This window comes from Lytechinus pictus, chromosome 7, assembly GCF_037042905.1.
Source record: "Lytechinus pictus isolate F3 Inbred chromosome 7, Lp3.0, whole genome shotgun sequence".
Lineage (NCBI taxonomy): Eukaryota > Metazoa > Echinodermata > Echinoidea > Temnopleuroida > Toxopneustidae > Lytechinus > Lytechinus pictus.
The window spans coordinates 31799075-31817546 of NC_087251.1; the positions used below are offsets into that span (position 1 = coordinate 31799075).

Consider the following 18472-nt stretch of genomic DNA (forward strand, 5'->3'; position numbering starts at 1 on the left):
TGGGCCAAAATTCAAACCCAGAGTCGTGAGAGGATCGGGGAGGTTGGTCAATAGAATGGCATTCGGGAAGGTTGGTTTGGGGTGGATGGGTGTCGGGTGGATGTGATTTCAATTTGAAGTTCGGGGTTTGTATGAGTCATGATTAAAATAAATCCGGGAATAGGGATGATGAGGAGAGGAAACAAAGGATACAAAAAAAAGAGACACAACATGACAAATAGATTACCACAATGTCTGGAGTTTGCAGGTATTATCGTGAACAAGAATACAGTGATCTAATAATTGCACTAAAAAGGAAAAAAAATAATATATGGTGAGTGTCAACATACTGCGAACAAAGAACAGAGGTACAAAAAAGGAAAAAAAGCTATAACTGCCCAGTAACCTGCAAGATCTATTCTAAATACAAAAGGATATATGCCCACAAGGTAACATGAAACTTAAAGCTCACATAACACATGACTGTGCATATCAAATGCATGAGTGCATTGGGTGTATAGTCGTATGTATATAAATATATTTCTAAATAAAGTGCAAATATGGAGAACATTTAAGATGATTTGTACCTTCTCCAGCACCGGTTGAACTTTCTGTTATTGTCGACATTGTGCAGGTGCTCCCAGAATCTTTGACAATAGCCTAGAAATGAATTCCCTTCGTTATATCATTGTGGTGCTTGAAAATTACTTTCAAATTAATTCAATGTATCTAGGCAGTTCAACTAAATGTGCACAAGTCTATCCTCTTAAAACTATTTTTTTTTAATCTGACAGGTTTCTAAATATTTTTTCATTTTTCCTCCTAGTATATCTTGAACCTATTCACCACTGAACTCTGTAACTCCCATAGGCTTTGTAAAGGGATTACCAGTTCAAGAAGCAATGGGACAACAGACTAGATATGTTGAAAGTATGAAAAAATATCTTAAGAATACAGGCAAAGTAACAGTCCTCTGAATGTCAACTATCAAATGAAATAATAATACAGCAATCAAATTAGATATTAGAACAATTGATAAAAAACAAAATTTTAACACAATAATAGCTTTTGAGCATTGATCTCACTTTAAAAATAATATTTTGAATAATAATTAGTAATTATGCACATAAGAGACTGAACTTTTGATTATTGTAGTACAGTTCAAATGCATACACTTCTAATTTGTGTGGAGTCAACTTTGACTAAGAATGACCTCAGCTAGGAGTCAATTCTGTTTCAGTTCAAAGTGACCCTTCTTCCAATTACTTTGACTCTGAATTGAGTGATTTCCAGCTGACACCCCACTATTTTGAATCAGGTAAATTCAGAATCTGAGTCACTTTAACTTTGGAATAAAGTCAACTCCCACAGATCCAGTTGACACCATACAGAGTCAAATGTGACACTATGGAAATAACAGTGCTGTTCATTCAATATAGCTTCTATCCTACCTCATACAATTTCTGTAAATTATGAAGGTAGCTGCAACTATGAAAATCAAGTGAACTACTAATCAAAAAGAAGAAAAAATCATAGATTCTTAGCAAATCAATAAGTTGCAGAGTATGTGAACTCATATGCCATAGGTCTGCAGCCTGTAACTATGGATCTTACGGATGATTAGAAAGCATTCAAACCGACTTGACCCTAGCACAGTAATTCAATCAGAAACGATGAACCTGTTGGATTGTCCCTTGTTTCTTCAAGAGGCATAGAGTTGAAAAACCAACTTTTTTTTTAATTGTAAGTTTATTGCATTTTCAGCCATCTTTGACCAGCATATTCAACCACGGAGAGTTTCAGACCATAAAAATGCTTTATTGTGATATTATGGTAATTCGCAAAAATTAAAGTAAATTCAACGTATATGACAGTGTGAATTTATGAATGCTGTGTACCTCAATGTCTTTATCACATTGTCCCGTATTCTGAACTCGGGTTTAAATTAAACCCTGGTTTAACGTTGTGGTTTAACTATGGATAGCCAATTGGGGCACAAATCACTAAAAGTACACATACAATTCATTAAATGACATAACACTCAAGTTGTTCATAATTGTCTGGGAATAATAACTGAAGTATTTTGAAGTATTATCCTTCGTTTTGAAAGCAAAAGGAAACAAAAAAGTAAACATATTAAATTATAATACAGACAGAAATTTTGAATTTTTGGCTCCCATTATTTTAGCACAGAGTTAGACCGTGGTCTAAGATAAACCCGACTTCAGAATATGGGCCATTGGCAATTAAAAAAGATAAATCCTCATTTTCTAGCTCACCTTTTTTCTCTTTATTGAAAGCTTATCTCCTGTTACTCCCATCTCTCTAAGAATGTTTGCCATTTCTTTGTTATTCACACCACAGTTGTTGGCCACATTTCTACTACATCTTTTATGGACATTCATTTTACACACTGTAGGAAAACAACGGGAAGAGGATAAACAAGAAAAAGATAAATGGATATATTAATCATATTAACATAAGTAATTGAGAAATATTCTCAAAACATGTGGCTAATGCACTGCATTTGGTAACATTTAAAAAAATTAATCAATTTCTGTTACTTCACAAATTCCATGATGTTTTTTTCTACTTTCTGTTTCACTGAAAACTCACAGATTTACATATTTACTAAAATACTACAAAAAATATATTTTTCTTACTTACTGTAATCTAATTGATAAATACACAAGTGAGTAAGAAAATCATTGTTACACCTGTTTTTATAATATCTTAATTCATTATCTGCACTCCTTTCCGTATTAATCTTTTCTCTAATTTTATCTCAAGTATACCTATCTGCCTATCACCATCTCTCTCACTCTCTCTCTCTTTCTTTCTCTCTGTTTCTCTTCCATGTCCTCAGTTCCCCTTTATTTCTCCCAGCTCCACAGGCTCTCTCTCTTTCTCTCTCTCCCTGTTTCTCTTTCATCTTGTCAATACCCCTACATTTTCCCAGCTCCTAGTATCCAGGGATCTCCTATGGTACACTCACCTTCAAGGTGCAACACGTCACAACAGAGCAGTAACCATAGCAACACCAATTTGCCATACAAAAATAGTTCATGTTTCAGTTTATCTTTGCATAAGGCTGTATGCAGCCCAGCATTTGGAATCACAGGATTTTTTAGAGGGAAATTTGACGCAAGGAGAGAGAGAGAGAAAAAAGCTACTAACGAATGAGGTTATTTTTTTCTTTAATCATGTGTCCTTGGGTCTGTTTGAAATGGCAAAATGTTCCACATTTCAAGATTGGTTCTCACACCACTTGTAGAACCCATTTCAGTCACAGAGCAAAAAAAAGAAAAAAATCTAATACCATACATGTATATTACTCTTTTCAAGTCTTGGATATTAAATTTCTTTGTACCAATCAAGCGTAACCTGATTTTTGCTTTCTTGAATGTGCAATTTCTGAAAATTGCTGAAAATATGATTCTATCAGCTGTGTGAGGGAAGCAATGAATGAAAGCCCTAATTTTTGTCTAATTTTGAATGAAAATTAAAAGCAATTTATGCTGACTTGAGAGAGGAGCATAAAAATGGGAGAAACAAACACTGATAGCAATTACATCAATCTCCATCCCTGAACCTATTTATTGATCAAAGTTTTACTGGCAAATATCAAATCTATACTACCAATCAAAACATCTAAGACCCCTGTTACACATGCGTCGGCTTTCAAAGCCGGCCCCGGAGGCGGCCTCACGCCTGCAATTTGAAGCCGCCTCAAAATCATCAAACCCCTGTTACACATAGTCTCGGGCCCGCAATTTTGCGTCTACACATAGGCCGGCCTCACGTCGCCTTTTCACGAGCTGACGTTGGGGCGCACTTCATGTAAACAAACGCTTAATATTTTCGCGCGGTTTGCAGGTCTTTTTAATTGCATTGGATCTCATCGACATCGCGACCGATCCGTACACATAGTGCAGGCTGCTGGATATGAGGAAATTAAAATTTAAAGCAATAAATGATGAAAAACAATGTAATTTTACGCTCGGGGCGAGGCTTACCTATAATATATACTGCATGCCTGGTCCAAATGGCAAAAGCGCGCCCGGCCGATGCATTGTTGATGATGACAGGTCGCGTCACTTCCGCTTATAAGCCGGCGCCGAGTCCACTTTGGTGTTACACCTACCGATTGCGGGACTGAGTCCGGACTCGGGCCGGCCTCAAACCACATCCAGAGGTGGACTGAGTCCACCTGGCCTCAGTCCGGCCTCAGTCCGGCTTTTCAAAAAAAGTTGATGTTACACATACGTCGAGCCGCCTCCGGGGCCGGCCTCAGTCCACTTGCAAACGTATGTGTAACAGGGGTCTAATAGATCCATGCATTGCATATCTTTTGATGTGTGGAATGAATGGAATGCATTTAAACAATTTTACCAAATTTCAATTGTAATATGCAATTCATATATAAATTAATGTAAGTATCACTGATCAATTTCATTAGTATTATTATTTCTACAAGAAGGCATGCTTAGCACCATCTACTTATTTTATTCAATAACAAAAGTGAATATGAATTATCCCTAAAACCATTGATTATGCCGAAAATAATGATTTTCATGCAACAATTATTCTTTGCCTTGAACCATATTCACATCTTCAGTAGATAAAAGATTTTGTGTTTTTTGTTTTCATACTATATGTGACAGAGTAAAATGCTACCACTCTAGATTGTGCTACATTAGTCTGCTAAAACGTAAAAGGGGGTTTCAGGGTAGACTTTGCATAGAGTGGCATAGAAATGCTTAGCCACTATGCTACTCTGACTCAACTCGTGCTTATGAAAGTCTACGTAATTGTGCACATTGGCATGCCAAGAGTATGCAAGATCTCTTGAACATGGAATCTATGTGAGTATAAGCATCCTATGCAAGTGTTCGAATTGCGAAGCCTTAATGAAATTCCATGTTCGATACAAAAATTATTGTTAATCATTCAGACGTTCTATTATTCCAATATTTCAAAGCTCTCATTTGAGAAAAAATATTTTCAGTGAAGATGAACATTTAGTTACCCCCTTGCTAAGATGATAAGCTCAAATTTACCTAAACACAATAAATCAAGGAGGAAAATGGGGTGGTGTTTTGATATTCATTTTATCTCTGATACAATGAAAAATCTCTCTTAAAGGAGAATGAAACCCTTGAAACCAGCTGAATCAATATCAAAGAGAAAAATCAAAGAAACATATTGTTGAAAGTTTGAGGAAGATTGAATGAATGATAAGAAAGTTATGAGCATTTGAATATTGAGATCACTAGTGCCATGTAGATCCTCCCATCGGCAATGCGACCAAGATCTGTGATGTCACACACGTACAACTCCCTCATTACTTTAGTACTTATTCCACTTATATTCTCACTTTTATAGAGTCTATCACAAGGTGAGGTGTTCTTAATTATGAGATGACAATTAAGTACAGAGGTTTCACAACATTATATCATTGATGAATTATTTGTCATATGATTAGAATGAGCAAAAAGATATGTTTTGGGGTATATTTTCAGTGTCCAAATGGGAGAGTTGTACGTGTGTGACATCACAGATCTTGGTCGCATTACCAATGGGAGGATCTCCATAGCATTAGTGATCTCGACATTCAAATGCTCATAACTCTTTTATTGCTAGTCCTATTTTACTCAAACTTTTGTTGATCTTATTCTTTGATTTTTCTGCTTTCACAAAAGCTAACTTGCTCCAAGAGTTTCATTCTCCTTTAAAAATCAGTGAGATAAAATGCCCATAAAATCTCTCTGAATTGGTATTCTGAGAACCAATTTATCTACATTTTATCTCATTAAGGCACGCCTGTTTATGAAGCAATGGTGTTTTGATATTCATTTTATCTCTGATACAATGAAAAATCTCTCTTAAAAATCAGTGAGATAAAATGCCCATAAAATCTCTCTGAATTGGTATTCTGAGAACCAATTTATCTATATTTTATCTCATTTAGGCACGCCTGTTTATGAAGCAATGACCATTGAGAAAACGCTCATTAATAGCACTTTCATGTCATTCATTCAATGAATGTTTGCCGAGGTGGGATCTGAACCCCGGACCTCGTGGTTCACAACACCACTATATCATGTAGACTAACCTTCACATTGCACGCCTTGTTTGAAGAGACCATAGAGCAGAGACCCGCAGTGATCACAGAAAGTCGGTCTTCGGAAATTGTGGAGGGAAAAGCGATGGGGGATGTTAATATTGAATCGCTGTGACCCAACCTGCAGAGAAAAGGAACAAATAAAACCTTTGTCATACAATACAAACATTACAGAGTTAAATTGAAGTGTAACATGCGAATTAAATAGGAAGAAAGTTGATACAGGCATATTAAAATGGGTAAGGCTGAGACATGCATGTTAACGTAGACATTATGTACATACAGGTGAAAAAACAGAGACCATCAATACGTCATCTTTGTAATCTGTACAATAAAGCACTTCTTACAAGACATACTCTACCAAACTTCACGACTGATATATTTGACAAAAAATTTGACAACATTTCAAAGATAAGGGTATAAATAATAGGAGATAATTCAAATAATAAAGGCTTTTTTCTTTGCAAAATAATTAAATAAATAGCATTATACCATATATCATGTGGAGAATTGACCTTTCATTACAATGCCTGTTTTTGGCTAGTTTAATCCCCTCAAATAAGTCTATCACTACACCAATTCATTACCAGATTATAAAATGTCTATGCCTTAAAACAGTAATGGTGTGGAGGATATGAAATGAAAACATTGTAATTTAGCATGAAAATTTATCTTGATCTGCGTGTTTCATTATTTTAAAGTTTTTTTATCTTCTTTTTATTTTTTATAATTCCAAATCATGGAATGGGTGAAAATTTGAGGATATAATGTTTGTCTGACATAGATTTCTGATATCCAATCACTAAATTAAAAAGAAACATTAAAGCATTGTGGATATTGATTGATTGATGATACTTGGGTATTCTTATTATATTCCACATACTACATGTAAGAATCTTGCTGTAGGATTGGTCAAAAGTTGGTCACGTGATAAAGGTTAGTTTCCCTATCAATCATCACTCGCTGTAATGGAACTTTTGTGTGTTCGCTGATCGTTTTCAGCCCATAGGGTCATAACGCATTATGAATTAATTTGAATACGTGCACATTTTGCCACTGGTTTTTTGGTCCATCATTCTTCCTCAACTGCAGTGACGATCACGCAAGGTCTATATGGGCGCGCCCATTGTACATATGCGCAAAAAAGTGCATTGCCCTGTTGGAGCAAGATCTCGGATGCTTGCGCACAGTTTGCATACACGCTAACATTAAAACAAGCATAATCGTCTCGATTGATCTTTTTTTTCAAAGGAAACCTTGATTTGAAAAAAAATCATAAGAGAAGTATTAATATCGGTTACTTCATTTATAGTGGTTCTCGATGCGGAATATAAAACATATAATTACCTCTTGATTTCAGGTGATGAGGCAAACTATCACTTTCTCGGCAAGCTGGATGTACTCGCTATCTTTCCTCAGCTTCGCTCTGGAAAGGTAGCTACATCCAGCTTGCCTCGTAAGTAATAGTTTTCCCATCACCTTCATCACCAACAGTGATTATATGCTTACTATCAACCATCTACCAAAGCTTTAACCAGACTTTTAAAGGTGGATTTCAGTTTTAGTTATGACTTTGTTTGTGATTAGTCGAAGAATCTGTTTACAGCAAATGTTAAAGGTTGTTTAAAGACTTTTAAAGATGGATTTCAGTTTTAGTTGACTTTGATAAGTCGAAGAATCTGTTTATAGCAAATGTCAAAGGTTGTTGATTATACAAATATATATATTTAATGATTTGGATACACCTTATTGTAACCACCTTATCTACATAAAATAATAGTTAAATAAAACGCTTGATCTGGCGTTGCACAGTGTCTGCCGGGCCCATGATCAATAATCGGGCAAAAATAATTTTTCTGAGTATTTCTATTTAAGATTTCATTTCGAACAACAGAATATGGACTCTTTTTTTTTTCAATACTACTTTATTTGATCGGGATTTCATCATATTTACCTACTTCATGGTATACAGCAAAATTCAGTGTGCTATGAAATTGATTAAAATGTACCACTAATTATCCAGACGTACTGAAGCATGTAATTCAATATTGCGGTGATGAGGCAGCAAACAAGGATAGGCATTCAATCTTCACAATCATCACATTGTTATTCATTGATTAGCTTTCCTATCTAAATCTCGTTACGATTCTCCAACTGTTCACTGGTAATTGTAGTCTCTCTTAACGTACCATTCACCGTGTTTTATGCAAGCTTGCCTCTGAAAGTGTCATCCAAACACCTTTAAAGCACAAGTCCACCCAAACAAAAAGTTGTTTTGAATAAAAAGAGAAAAATCAAATAAGCAAAACACTGAAGATTTCTCAAAATCGGGTCACCCGTGTAAAATAATTAAATTATGGCACTTTGAAGTTTCTTTCAGAAAACAGTTACAGTCCAGTGATAAGCAAACAAGAGAGTCAATGTCACTCATTCACTATATCTTTTGTTTTCATTGTTTGAATAATAAAATATTTCAATTATTACTGATCTGACAAAAAGACCCTCTTCATTGAACCGCAAAATGCTTTAACAATGCTAATTTCAGGGAGGAATGAAATTTAGTTTCACATGACAAAGAGGAAAAAATTTAATAATTTATATTTCATATAATTACAAAACAAATGCGTGTGTTATGTCTTCGGTCAACTCATTTGCATACAAACTAGGATGCATATAACTGTTTTTACGAAACCAAGCAGAACTTAAAATAAAACTTTGTTACTTTACATCCGAGTTTGATGAAATTTTCAGTGTTATGCTTTAAGTTTGATCTTTCTTCTTCTAAAAAACAATTTTTTTTTTAGGTGGACTTGCCCTTTATCATTCAAGGAGCCTACTTCACCACATGTATTTATAAAGGCATCTGACTGCAACACCTACATGTATCTAATAGATGACTGTAATTGGTGTCCCCAAATGTTTATTATAATTGCCACTTTTTGTCTCAAGCCTAAAAATTAGTCTTTCATTGCTAAAAATATATGGTAGGAATGCCCAAGACAGTTGTTCAACATTGATACCTTTGATTTTAAAAAGAACCAAGAATCATAGAAACAATCGTAAAAGAGCTACGTATTCTCGTAATTTCAAGTTGAGTGGTTTGGATTCTCCCTGTACAAAAACGCCGTAGGGAATAAAACAGCGCTGACCGCATTTTCAATATGCATGATCAACCAAACCCTTGTATCTCTGTTTCACGTGCAAAGTCAATGCAACATAGACAGGACAGTTTGTTTACCGCGTATGCTTTGCTACAGTACATATTTCCAATGGGATTAGGGCATTTCATCACAAATTTGTATGGCACCACATTGAAAATCCCTACATATCCAAGAAACTAAAATAAATTGCTTCCTAAAAAAAAAACCATATATGGAGTAGGATTTGTACTTCTATTCTCTACAAAAATCTCAAATCAATTTTTGACCAAAATAGACTGATCTGATGGTTTGGATGAATGCTGGTGACATGTGCATTACGTTATATTCCTTAATTCGTTTATCAAACAGGTAATTATACATAAACCATCATTTTTTTATATATATATTTTACAGTATGATAGGAATAAAATTATCTGCTTATGCAAGAAGATGACCTTCCTTTTCCCAGTGGATATGATTGTACTCTCATCAGTATAATGCATAATGGAAATACATACATGTAGGTTGGTCATTACTTCACCTCCTCAATATCACCTTACTTCCTGCCTCCATCTCAACAATTATCATTCAGCTTGTCATTGAGGATGTCATTGAGGATGTCTTTCAGATTGTCAATGACAGAGTCACACATTTTAATGATAAATATATTCAACAATATTACGAAGTGATTTCTTTTCTCTAGTTTTCTTTTTTTCCTCTACTTTTTTTCTCTAAAATACAGATGGGGGTGGAGGGATAATAATTCCTCCAATTCTCAATGATCCCAATGATGGAACATGCACGGCCACACAATGGGATAATTAAAAAAAAAACTACACTTTTTACAACATTAACTTTAATTGCAATATTACCACTAAAAATTATAATGAATTTCAATCCAATTCTTTGAATTTGAGAAAATACGAGATGCTTAACTAACAGAACGATATACACTGTGGGCCCCCATGATTTCAGAGAAAATAAAGCTTTAAAGCTAAATGAAAGTAGTTGCAGTAAAACACTGATTTCGTGAGAAAATCTGTAAAACCAAGGTTAAGTATTACTATATCATTGTGGATCTAGATCATAGATCTGGTACAGTTACATAAACTGAACTTTGTGAAATCATAAAATCTAAGCTGAAAAACGATCACACTGAAGATCGCCAACACAGATAGGCACACGTTGGACAGTGTATTATTATTGCTGGAATAAAGACCCGACGGAAGTGCCCAAATCCACGCTTATTTTGCTTATTTCTCAGCAATTACACAATTTCTTCCAGAATCCTTTGGCACATATTTTTTATTCATACAAACACACACTTGAGTGGTCATTATATTGGATTCTGTAAAAAGTCATTTTGAGATCGTTACCACAACTGGCATTTATCTTTAATGCATTATACCCATTTTGGTTTTCCTTTTCCTTTTACTATCATTAGACAACAACATGACTATTTTGCCACTTAAGACTGACGGTTTACTGGTAAAAATGTTTTTAAATGAAGAAATATTGATTTAGCAGAGGGTTCCCACTCTAATGCCATATGTTAACTGCTGAAAACAACTGTTTGGAACTGCAAAGGCATATCACGTTTGGAAGTAAACTTGTAGGAAGTAATTCCTCAAAAAGCTGTGTGCACCTGAATAGGTAGCCTAGCTTAGCCGGGGTAATAATAATAGCAGGGCCCGCTGGGAGAATAGTTTTCGGAACTGAAGTGGCTACCCTGGGTAAATATACCGTTATTATTAATATTATCATTATTATTAATACATGTAGCTGAGACAGTGCTTTCTAGCTGTAATATGTAAAAAAAAAAACACTGTTTAATTTTTTTTTCAACGATGTTTACTATACAAACTTTACAGTAGACGGTTTAAAGAAAAGCATACAATCTTAAACAACAAAGTTGAATTTTAAATTCTTAATTCTCAACAAATTGAGCATAGTTGTTTAAACTGTTAAACAACTACTGTAAGGTTCATACATGTATATTAAACAGCATTGTATAAGATTTTAAACATTTTTTTCATGGTAGAACAAACTTACGACTAATTGCATAGACAGCAATGTACACAATCAAGCATGAAAATCAATTGTACAGTGAATCATTAGGCATTGTGTTCATACAGAAAACAGGGTACACGCTTAACTTCAAGGATTTAAAATTAATCCAGATCAGCTGTAAAAGGCCAGCTGAATATTGGATTCATTTTTAATATCACGGATTATCTTTTAAATCTAAAAAGATTTTATTTTTATATTTGTTTTTTTTTATTTCCATATAAAAATCATAAATAAACTACAAGAAAATCAAGAAAATATTTACAATGGAGGATAGCACATTTCAGTGATGTTTACAAAATATCACTGTTCCTCCATGGGGTCTTAATTTAAAAAAATAACTTAAAATATCACAAGGTTTGAATACAAATATGATATTCCGATGGTCACTATTCACATCCAATCTGTATTTATTTGAAATCCTTGGGACTTGGAGTGTACATTTTATACAAAGGAGATAATTAATACTTACGTCATTAACGCCTTCATCTTTATGGCCAGGACAGCGAGTAATGATCTGCTCATGACATCTTTTGTGAACAACAACTGTACAAACTGAAATTTAAAAGAAGAGAATTATTAACATTTGGTTGTTAGTGGCATGGTTTACGACAAGTATTTCCAAATACAAACTCAAGCCAATGCATCCTTAATCACCTTTTCACAAAATGTGCCATATTAATTTGAAAAAGAACTCCCTTGACTCCCTTGATGAAATAATCATAATTACATACACAAAATCTGCATATACAATGGTTTTGGTTAAATCAAACCACATTTGTGAATATGGACCTTTGAGAATATAGTAAATATCTTCATGAATACACTCTAAATGAATTTCAGTAATGCAAATTTCTCTACTGGAAATAACACAAATGACCATGATAAACAAATGGAGAAAATATGGAGGGAAAGAGCGATGGAGAAAAGAAAGCAATACACTGATCTAATAAACCTGGGCCCCCGAAACACAAAGGTTAGCGATTAATCATATGCTTGATTTTCACGACTGATTGTACATTGCAGTCAATGGAATCAATCGTAGAAAAATGTTCTACGATCATTGCTAAGTTTTGTGTTACGGCTCCAAGGTGTGATAGAAACCAAGTTAAATGAAGATGTGAAATTAAACACTGACACCAGTTTTGAAAGTGTCACAAAATGATAAAAAAAGGAAGAAGGAGATCTATGTGAGATATGAACATGTTAATCTCAAATCATTGAAATAAAGAGTTCTTAGTTCTTACCTTGGCATTGGTAACCTTGACGATAAAGACCCCTGGAAACAAAAACAAGAAAACAAAATAAATATAAAGTACATGAATGATGAAATGACAATATATCAATAAGAACCAAAACAACAAAACGTACTGGAAAGCTTTTCACAGATGTACTATGAATTGCCTAAAAAGGAATATCAAAAGATTTTTGACTGCAGTCAAAATTTATGCCTCAGCCAAAAGAAAATTACATGCACAACTTAAAATAACTGCAACCTTTGACCTTGAGATTATCCTCCCTCACATATGCATACATGAGCCAAGTATGAAATTGATTTCCTTGACCAATTCTTCAGTAATTGCATGAATGAGATACTTACAGGTGTACTGTACATCTTCAAGTCATACAATATAATATATTTTCTTTCTTTAGTTTGCATATCAAAAAGTACCAGTGATGTCTTGTTCTCTGTACATGAGAGAAATATGACAACTTCACATTTCGTGCACAATTATACATTTTCATTACAGATTGTTTGTACATCAAAAACAAACATCAATACAGAAAATGATACATGATTCTAAATAAATTCCGACCAGATAGCAGACCGAAAGCAAAGAATATGAAAGTTGTTGTTGTTGTTGATCGCCATGCAGGTGAGACAAAAATGAGGACAGTTTATTACTTCTTTTTTTTCTCAGGAATGAATATCAATATTAGATTATTGTGAGCCCCAATAGGAAACCCCTTAGAGACTCCATGGCAAAATATAGAACTCTCCTCCCACACACTCAAGCCCCAAGAGATGAGATAAGACGGCAGATTTGGGAAAATGTGGACGGAACACACACAAAAAAAAATGATAATGAGGAGGTTCTTGCGGGTGGATTGTAAACAATCATGAAATCAAATTTGCTAAGCATTCAATGTCAGGCAGTTCTGTATCAATGCAACCCAGAAAATCAATTTCCCCCTTCTAAGACTCATATTTAAAAAAAAACTGTCTGGCAGTGGCATGATGAACAGCAGTTTCTTAGCCATTTGTTTATTAATGTTATCAGGTGGGTATTGCATAAAGCTGTTTGTAAGTAATAACGACTTTAAGAACGACTGGTGATCCTTTCTTACGTGCTAAATAATCACCAATGAATGTTTAATGGGGAACATCATTACCACAAGAAAGGGTTATGATTTGTTCTTAAAGTCTCTCTTAACTTTATAAGAACAGCTTCATGAAACAGCCCCCTGGTGGGTGTTTCATACAGCTGTTCATAGGTGACTTTATGAATGACTTGTGATCCTTTCTTGTGGTACCTGATACACACTGGATTTCCATTGGCGTTGATTTAGTTCTCGAGAAAGGATCACCAGTCGTTTGTAAAGTCGCTCGTAACTACAGCATTTTGAAACACCCACCGGATTTGATTACAACCCAATGGCGAATTGACCTTACATAAATTGTTTTAGATTCATCACAAAAAAAAAGTCAAACTGGGAAATCAACACAACTTCAAATATCTGTCAATGAAAGATGGTGATAGCTGGATATAAAATTCCCCTCATTTCTTTGTTTCTTCCTTTTATTTAATAAAGGTTCATTCATTTTTTTTTTACTTAGTCTTCCCTGTTTTTAAATAACATTCATCTTATATGGAGAAAACATGAGTGCCTTTGACTTTCCAATTTAATAGGCCCATAGGTATTAAATGACTCCTAATACATCATAAACAAGTGATTACTTGGGTGGTAAGAAAAACATTTAGATAAATTTATTCATTGTTGTAAATATGGTAAGTGAATATATATCTTCACATCAAGCCCTATGCACACAAAGGACCATCCTGTTTCATTACTAAATTACATGTAAATAGATATCTTATTGACACAAAAACACTGGAAAAAAAGGTCATTATTATAATTTTTCTACTTATTTGCATTGTCTATTGACTTGCAGCAATTACTATAGTTGCTAATCAACATAATGAAATGCTGTGATTGACTATTATTCTCCAAGCATAGCTACTGCGGTACCTATGTCCATATACTGCTCATCACATTAAAAACATTCTTTTGCTTGCAGAATACTGAATATCAGAAAAAAACCAACATTATCATAATGGATGTCGAAATTCCCTTCCATCATTTTACATTAATATTTGTGTACTAGAAACCGGAGAAAGGAGAAGGAATAAAAGTGAGCGGTACGCTTAATTGCATAGCAGCTGGTAATTTGATAACTAGCGTACAATTGGTGGCTCCCTATTATTAGAACCGATTCAAAAGCAGTCAGGCAAATGCAGCGCGGTGGAATACAAAAGACACTTTCGATCCTCCTATATAACAGCATGTGTAATATGAAGACTGTAAAAACAATATTTAAAAAAAAAGATTCAAATACGCTGAAAATACCTTCGCATGCTTAAGACAGCATGCCTGAAAGCCAAGAATCTTTGATTTAATCGGAAAACCCTTAATCAACACCCTTGATCTCATTAATTACATGTGAATTTAAAACTGAATAATAACTTGAATGTGAATACTGCATCCAATGTGTAAAGAATGGAATACATTTTTTTTTCTTTTTTAACAATGTGCAAGGGAAACAGAGCCACTGATAAATCAAATTTCCTGATCACAATAGAGAATTGGGGTTTTTTTTTTTTTTTTTTTTTTAGTACATAGCCTTTTTATGCATCATTTCTCAGGGCAGTGTCTTGCTCTTTTTATAAAAGATTAGAAGAATGAAAAAAAAAACCTATCAACTGAATTGAGGTTCAGCTTGACAGTATTTTCAGGATAAATTGTCTCATTTAAGATCCATACTTTGACATCAATATCTTTTCCTGACATGTACAACACGCACAAGTAAAGAGAAAAAGAGGCTTTTAGCCCCAATCCAGACTTTCCAATGGTAATCTATCTTCAGCAAAAGAGACAGAAATTGATGGGCTTTTGGCATTGCCCGGTGAAAACAAAACAGAAGGCAAAAAAAAGGTAGAAGAATACTCCAAGGCAGGAGGCCCAGAGAGCCTCGTGGCAAAGTATGTGAGGGGTCAACTCAAACAAGCTGCACGTTTCGCGTCCCAGTCAAACTGCGCTATGAACCTCTTGCTATGAATTATTAGCCGATATATATGTCAATGTTGAGTTCCACTAATGGATTAGGAATTATCCTGATGAATGCCAACATTTAATCATGCCAGTAGTTCCCCTGGAAGCACTGCTAACGCTGAATTCACCATGACCATCTCTCATTACAGTTGAAAGCCAATCAAACCTTTTATTATAACGAAACAACATCTATCGCTTCATAGAAGTAATGCTAAAGAATAAAATGGTCCTTTTTTTTCCGAGAAAACCTACCAGGTACAATCGATTTTTTAAATATAGCACCACAATACAATGTTCCACAAAACATTGATGTACAGTGTGACCCAGAAAAAATAAAACTGAGAATTATCAATATCATAACATAAAAACCCAGACGAGAGCTAAAAATGAAATTGACAAAATGGAAAACCAGATTTTGATAAAATTCTGAGTGTGTTTGCTATCTTAATTTATAAAAGATATCATCATTTACACTTTCAGCTAGGAGAGCATCCCTTTGAAGGAGTTACTTTCTAGTTTCTACATTTGCAGGCGAATCAATCCTCAACCCCCCCCCCCCCCATGTATCTTTGCCCCTGTGATACCATCAGGTAAACTAGGTAGTGATATTCAAAACTCATTATGCATTTTCAGTGAAATGAAAACTTTGAAATAAACCATTCAATCCAAGTGAAATAAATGCATCAAAACTGAAACAACCCTTCAAAATGATTTTACTATCCAAACTACTTCCGATCATTTACGCATCTCATAAATTGTGATTGTTTTTTACATAATGCATGACATGGTTATGAAAAGGAAACTAAACACTGTATTTCTACTTCTTGACTATTTTATTTTTGACATCCTGTTCATCTCTCAGTGAAAATAATTGAATGAGTGACTTTTCAAAACCAAAGGAGTCTGGACACATGCATAGTTTGTTCCTCCAATTTTGACCATGTATAGATAAATGTAATATAGGTAGCATGGCCCATCAGAATTCACAATTTAACTTTAATTTTATAATTTAACCCCCCCCCCTTTAATTCTGTCAATATTTGGGTACATTTTCAGTTCTAGAATTAATCCCTATCTACTTTGACCCGTCTCAAAATTATTACATAATAATTGGCTTATAACTAAATATTATTAATTTCTAATTTTTTAATGTCATATTTTATGATATCTCTGTGAATATTTAATCAATTTTCAGCAGAAATGTTAATATACTTCATTACCTTTTGGCTACATCAATGTACTCCTGATACACTCTTAATTCCAAGGATGTAAAATAAATTCAGAAAGACTGTGAGTAGTGATCAGCCGAATATAGATTTTGGTTTAAACCTTGTGGATTTGGATAAAAAGCTTTAAGATTTGAATTTGAATCTTTTGAGATCGAAAAGTTAATCTTCAAGATTTTTTTTAAATTCAATATTCGGCTGGTTATATTCTCATCTGATCTGGATAAATCCTTGAAATTGAGAGTGTACTGGAGCAAACAGAAGAGACTCACCAAATGAAATCTTGACAATGAGAACAGAATGTTGGTTGGCGCAGAAAGGTGGACATGAATTTGTGGCCGTTGACCTGGTGGACCCGTCTCCTGACGGCTCCTCGTCTTTTGTGCACCGCATTTTCACGCACCCGAAATACTTTTTCCTTCGGCGGTTCTGTGTCAAAGAAAAGGGTGAAAACATTGTGAAATGATTATTATGGAGATAATACAAAGGTTGCTTTTTAAAAGAATTACTAATGAAATAGAAGGAAGCAATTGATTAGTTTGCATTGAAAGAAAGGTAATTGATTCCAATCATCAGGCAATATTTGTCATGGGCATCAAACATCAAATCATGGAAAATTCACCCCAAAAATGTGTTTGATAGTAGTAAAATGGTGTAAAATGTTTAAACAAAAAAAAAACCTTGAACCCCAGCTACATATTCCTAACAAATCGTATCATAATAATACCTATCATCGTCATCATCATCACCATGCACCATCATCTTCACCATCATCATCATCATTACCATCATCATCATCATCATTACCACCATCATCATCATCATTACCACAATCATCATCACCATCACCATCATCATCACCAGCATCATCACTATCATCGTCATCATCATCAAAATCAAAATCATCACCATCATCACCATCATCATCACCTTCACCATAACTATAACTTAATTCTTGTCATTTTTGCAGTTAGAATTAATTAACGATGACATAGCATCATCATCACCATCATCATCGACAACAACTATGTCATGTTATCATGTGCAATAGCCTACAAATTGAAGCAATGAAATTGGATTTCACAACAGCTGGAACCATGCTTCATGTTTTGACTTAGGCTTCTATAATTTTCATAAATTTTGAGGTAGGTTTACATTGTAACGTAAGCCAGCAAGAAGTGTAGAGGGCCCTAGCAACCGTTTGCTTAAATAAAATGAAACAAAACCTCTTGTTTGCACGCTGGTATGCACTACAGATGTGTACTTACAGAGTGTTATTCCACAGATCATGAAAGTGTAATTCTTAATAAGATCCTGGAGAATTTATTTTTGAAAAACAAAATCATTTAAGATCTTAGGTATTCAGTTCCGGTTGGTTGGTTGGTTTAAATTCCAAAGGTGTGTGACAAAAGACAACAAACCCTTACTTATTTTGAATGCTCATTTGATAGAAAAGGGTTCTCTGAGTTAAAGATTTAATTTTTAAAAGTGCACATTGTAATTTGAATATACAAATAATATTAATATGAATGATAAAATTACAAATATAACAGATGCTAAGATCATGATAAGTTTCATTTTGTATGTGTGTTTCTTTTTCTTGC

At 34.3% G+C, this 18472-nt stretch overlaps 1 protein-coding gene across 3 annotated transcripts in view; it reads right to left on the minus strand.

The window, feature by feature from the left end:
• LOC129264551 (calcium-independent protein kinase C-like) overlaps nt 1-17293 on the minus strand; it is a 34616-nt gene extending 17323 nt beyond the window's left edge. For 2 of the 3 annotated variants that reach the window (XM_054902432.2, XM_064102520.1), the window contains exons 1-5: nt 17141-17293; nt 12558-12589; nt 11783-11865; nt 6095-6224; nt 2259-2392 (exon numbers count right to left, since the gene is read on the minus strand). In XM_054902432.2, the coding sequence (XP_054758407.1) occupies nt 2259-2392; nt 6095-6224; nt 11783-11865; nt 12558-12589; nt 17141-17196 (435 nt within the window). In that variant the 5' untranslated portion in view covers nt 17197-17293. Of the gene's footprint in view, nt 1-566; nt 640-2258; nt 2393-6094; nt 6225-11782; nt 11866-12557; nt 12590-17140 lie in introns of all 3 variants that reach the window. The other variant, XM_054902433.2, reaches the window with a different exon arrangement.
• Nucleotides 17294-18472: the final 1179 nt, after the last annotated feature.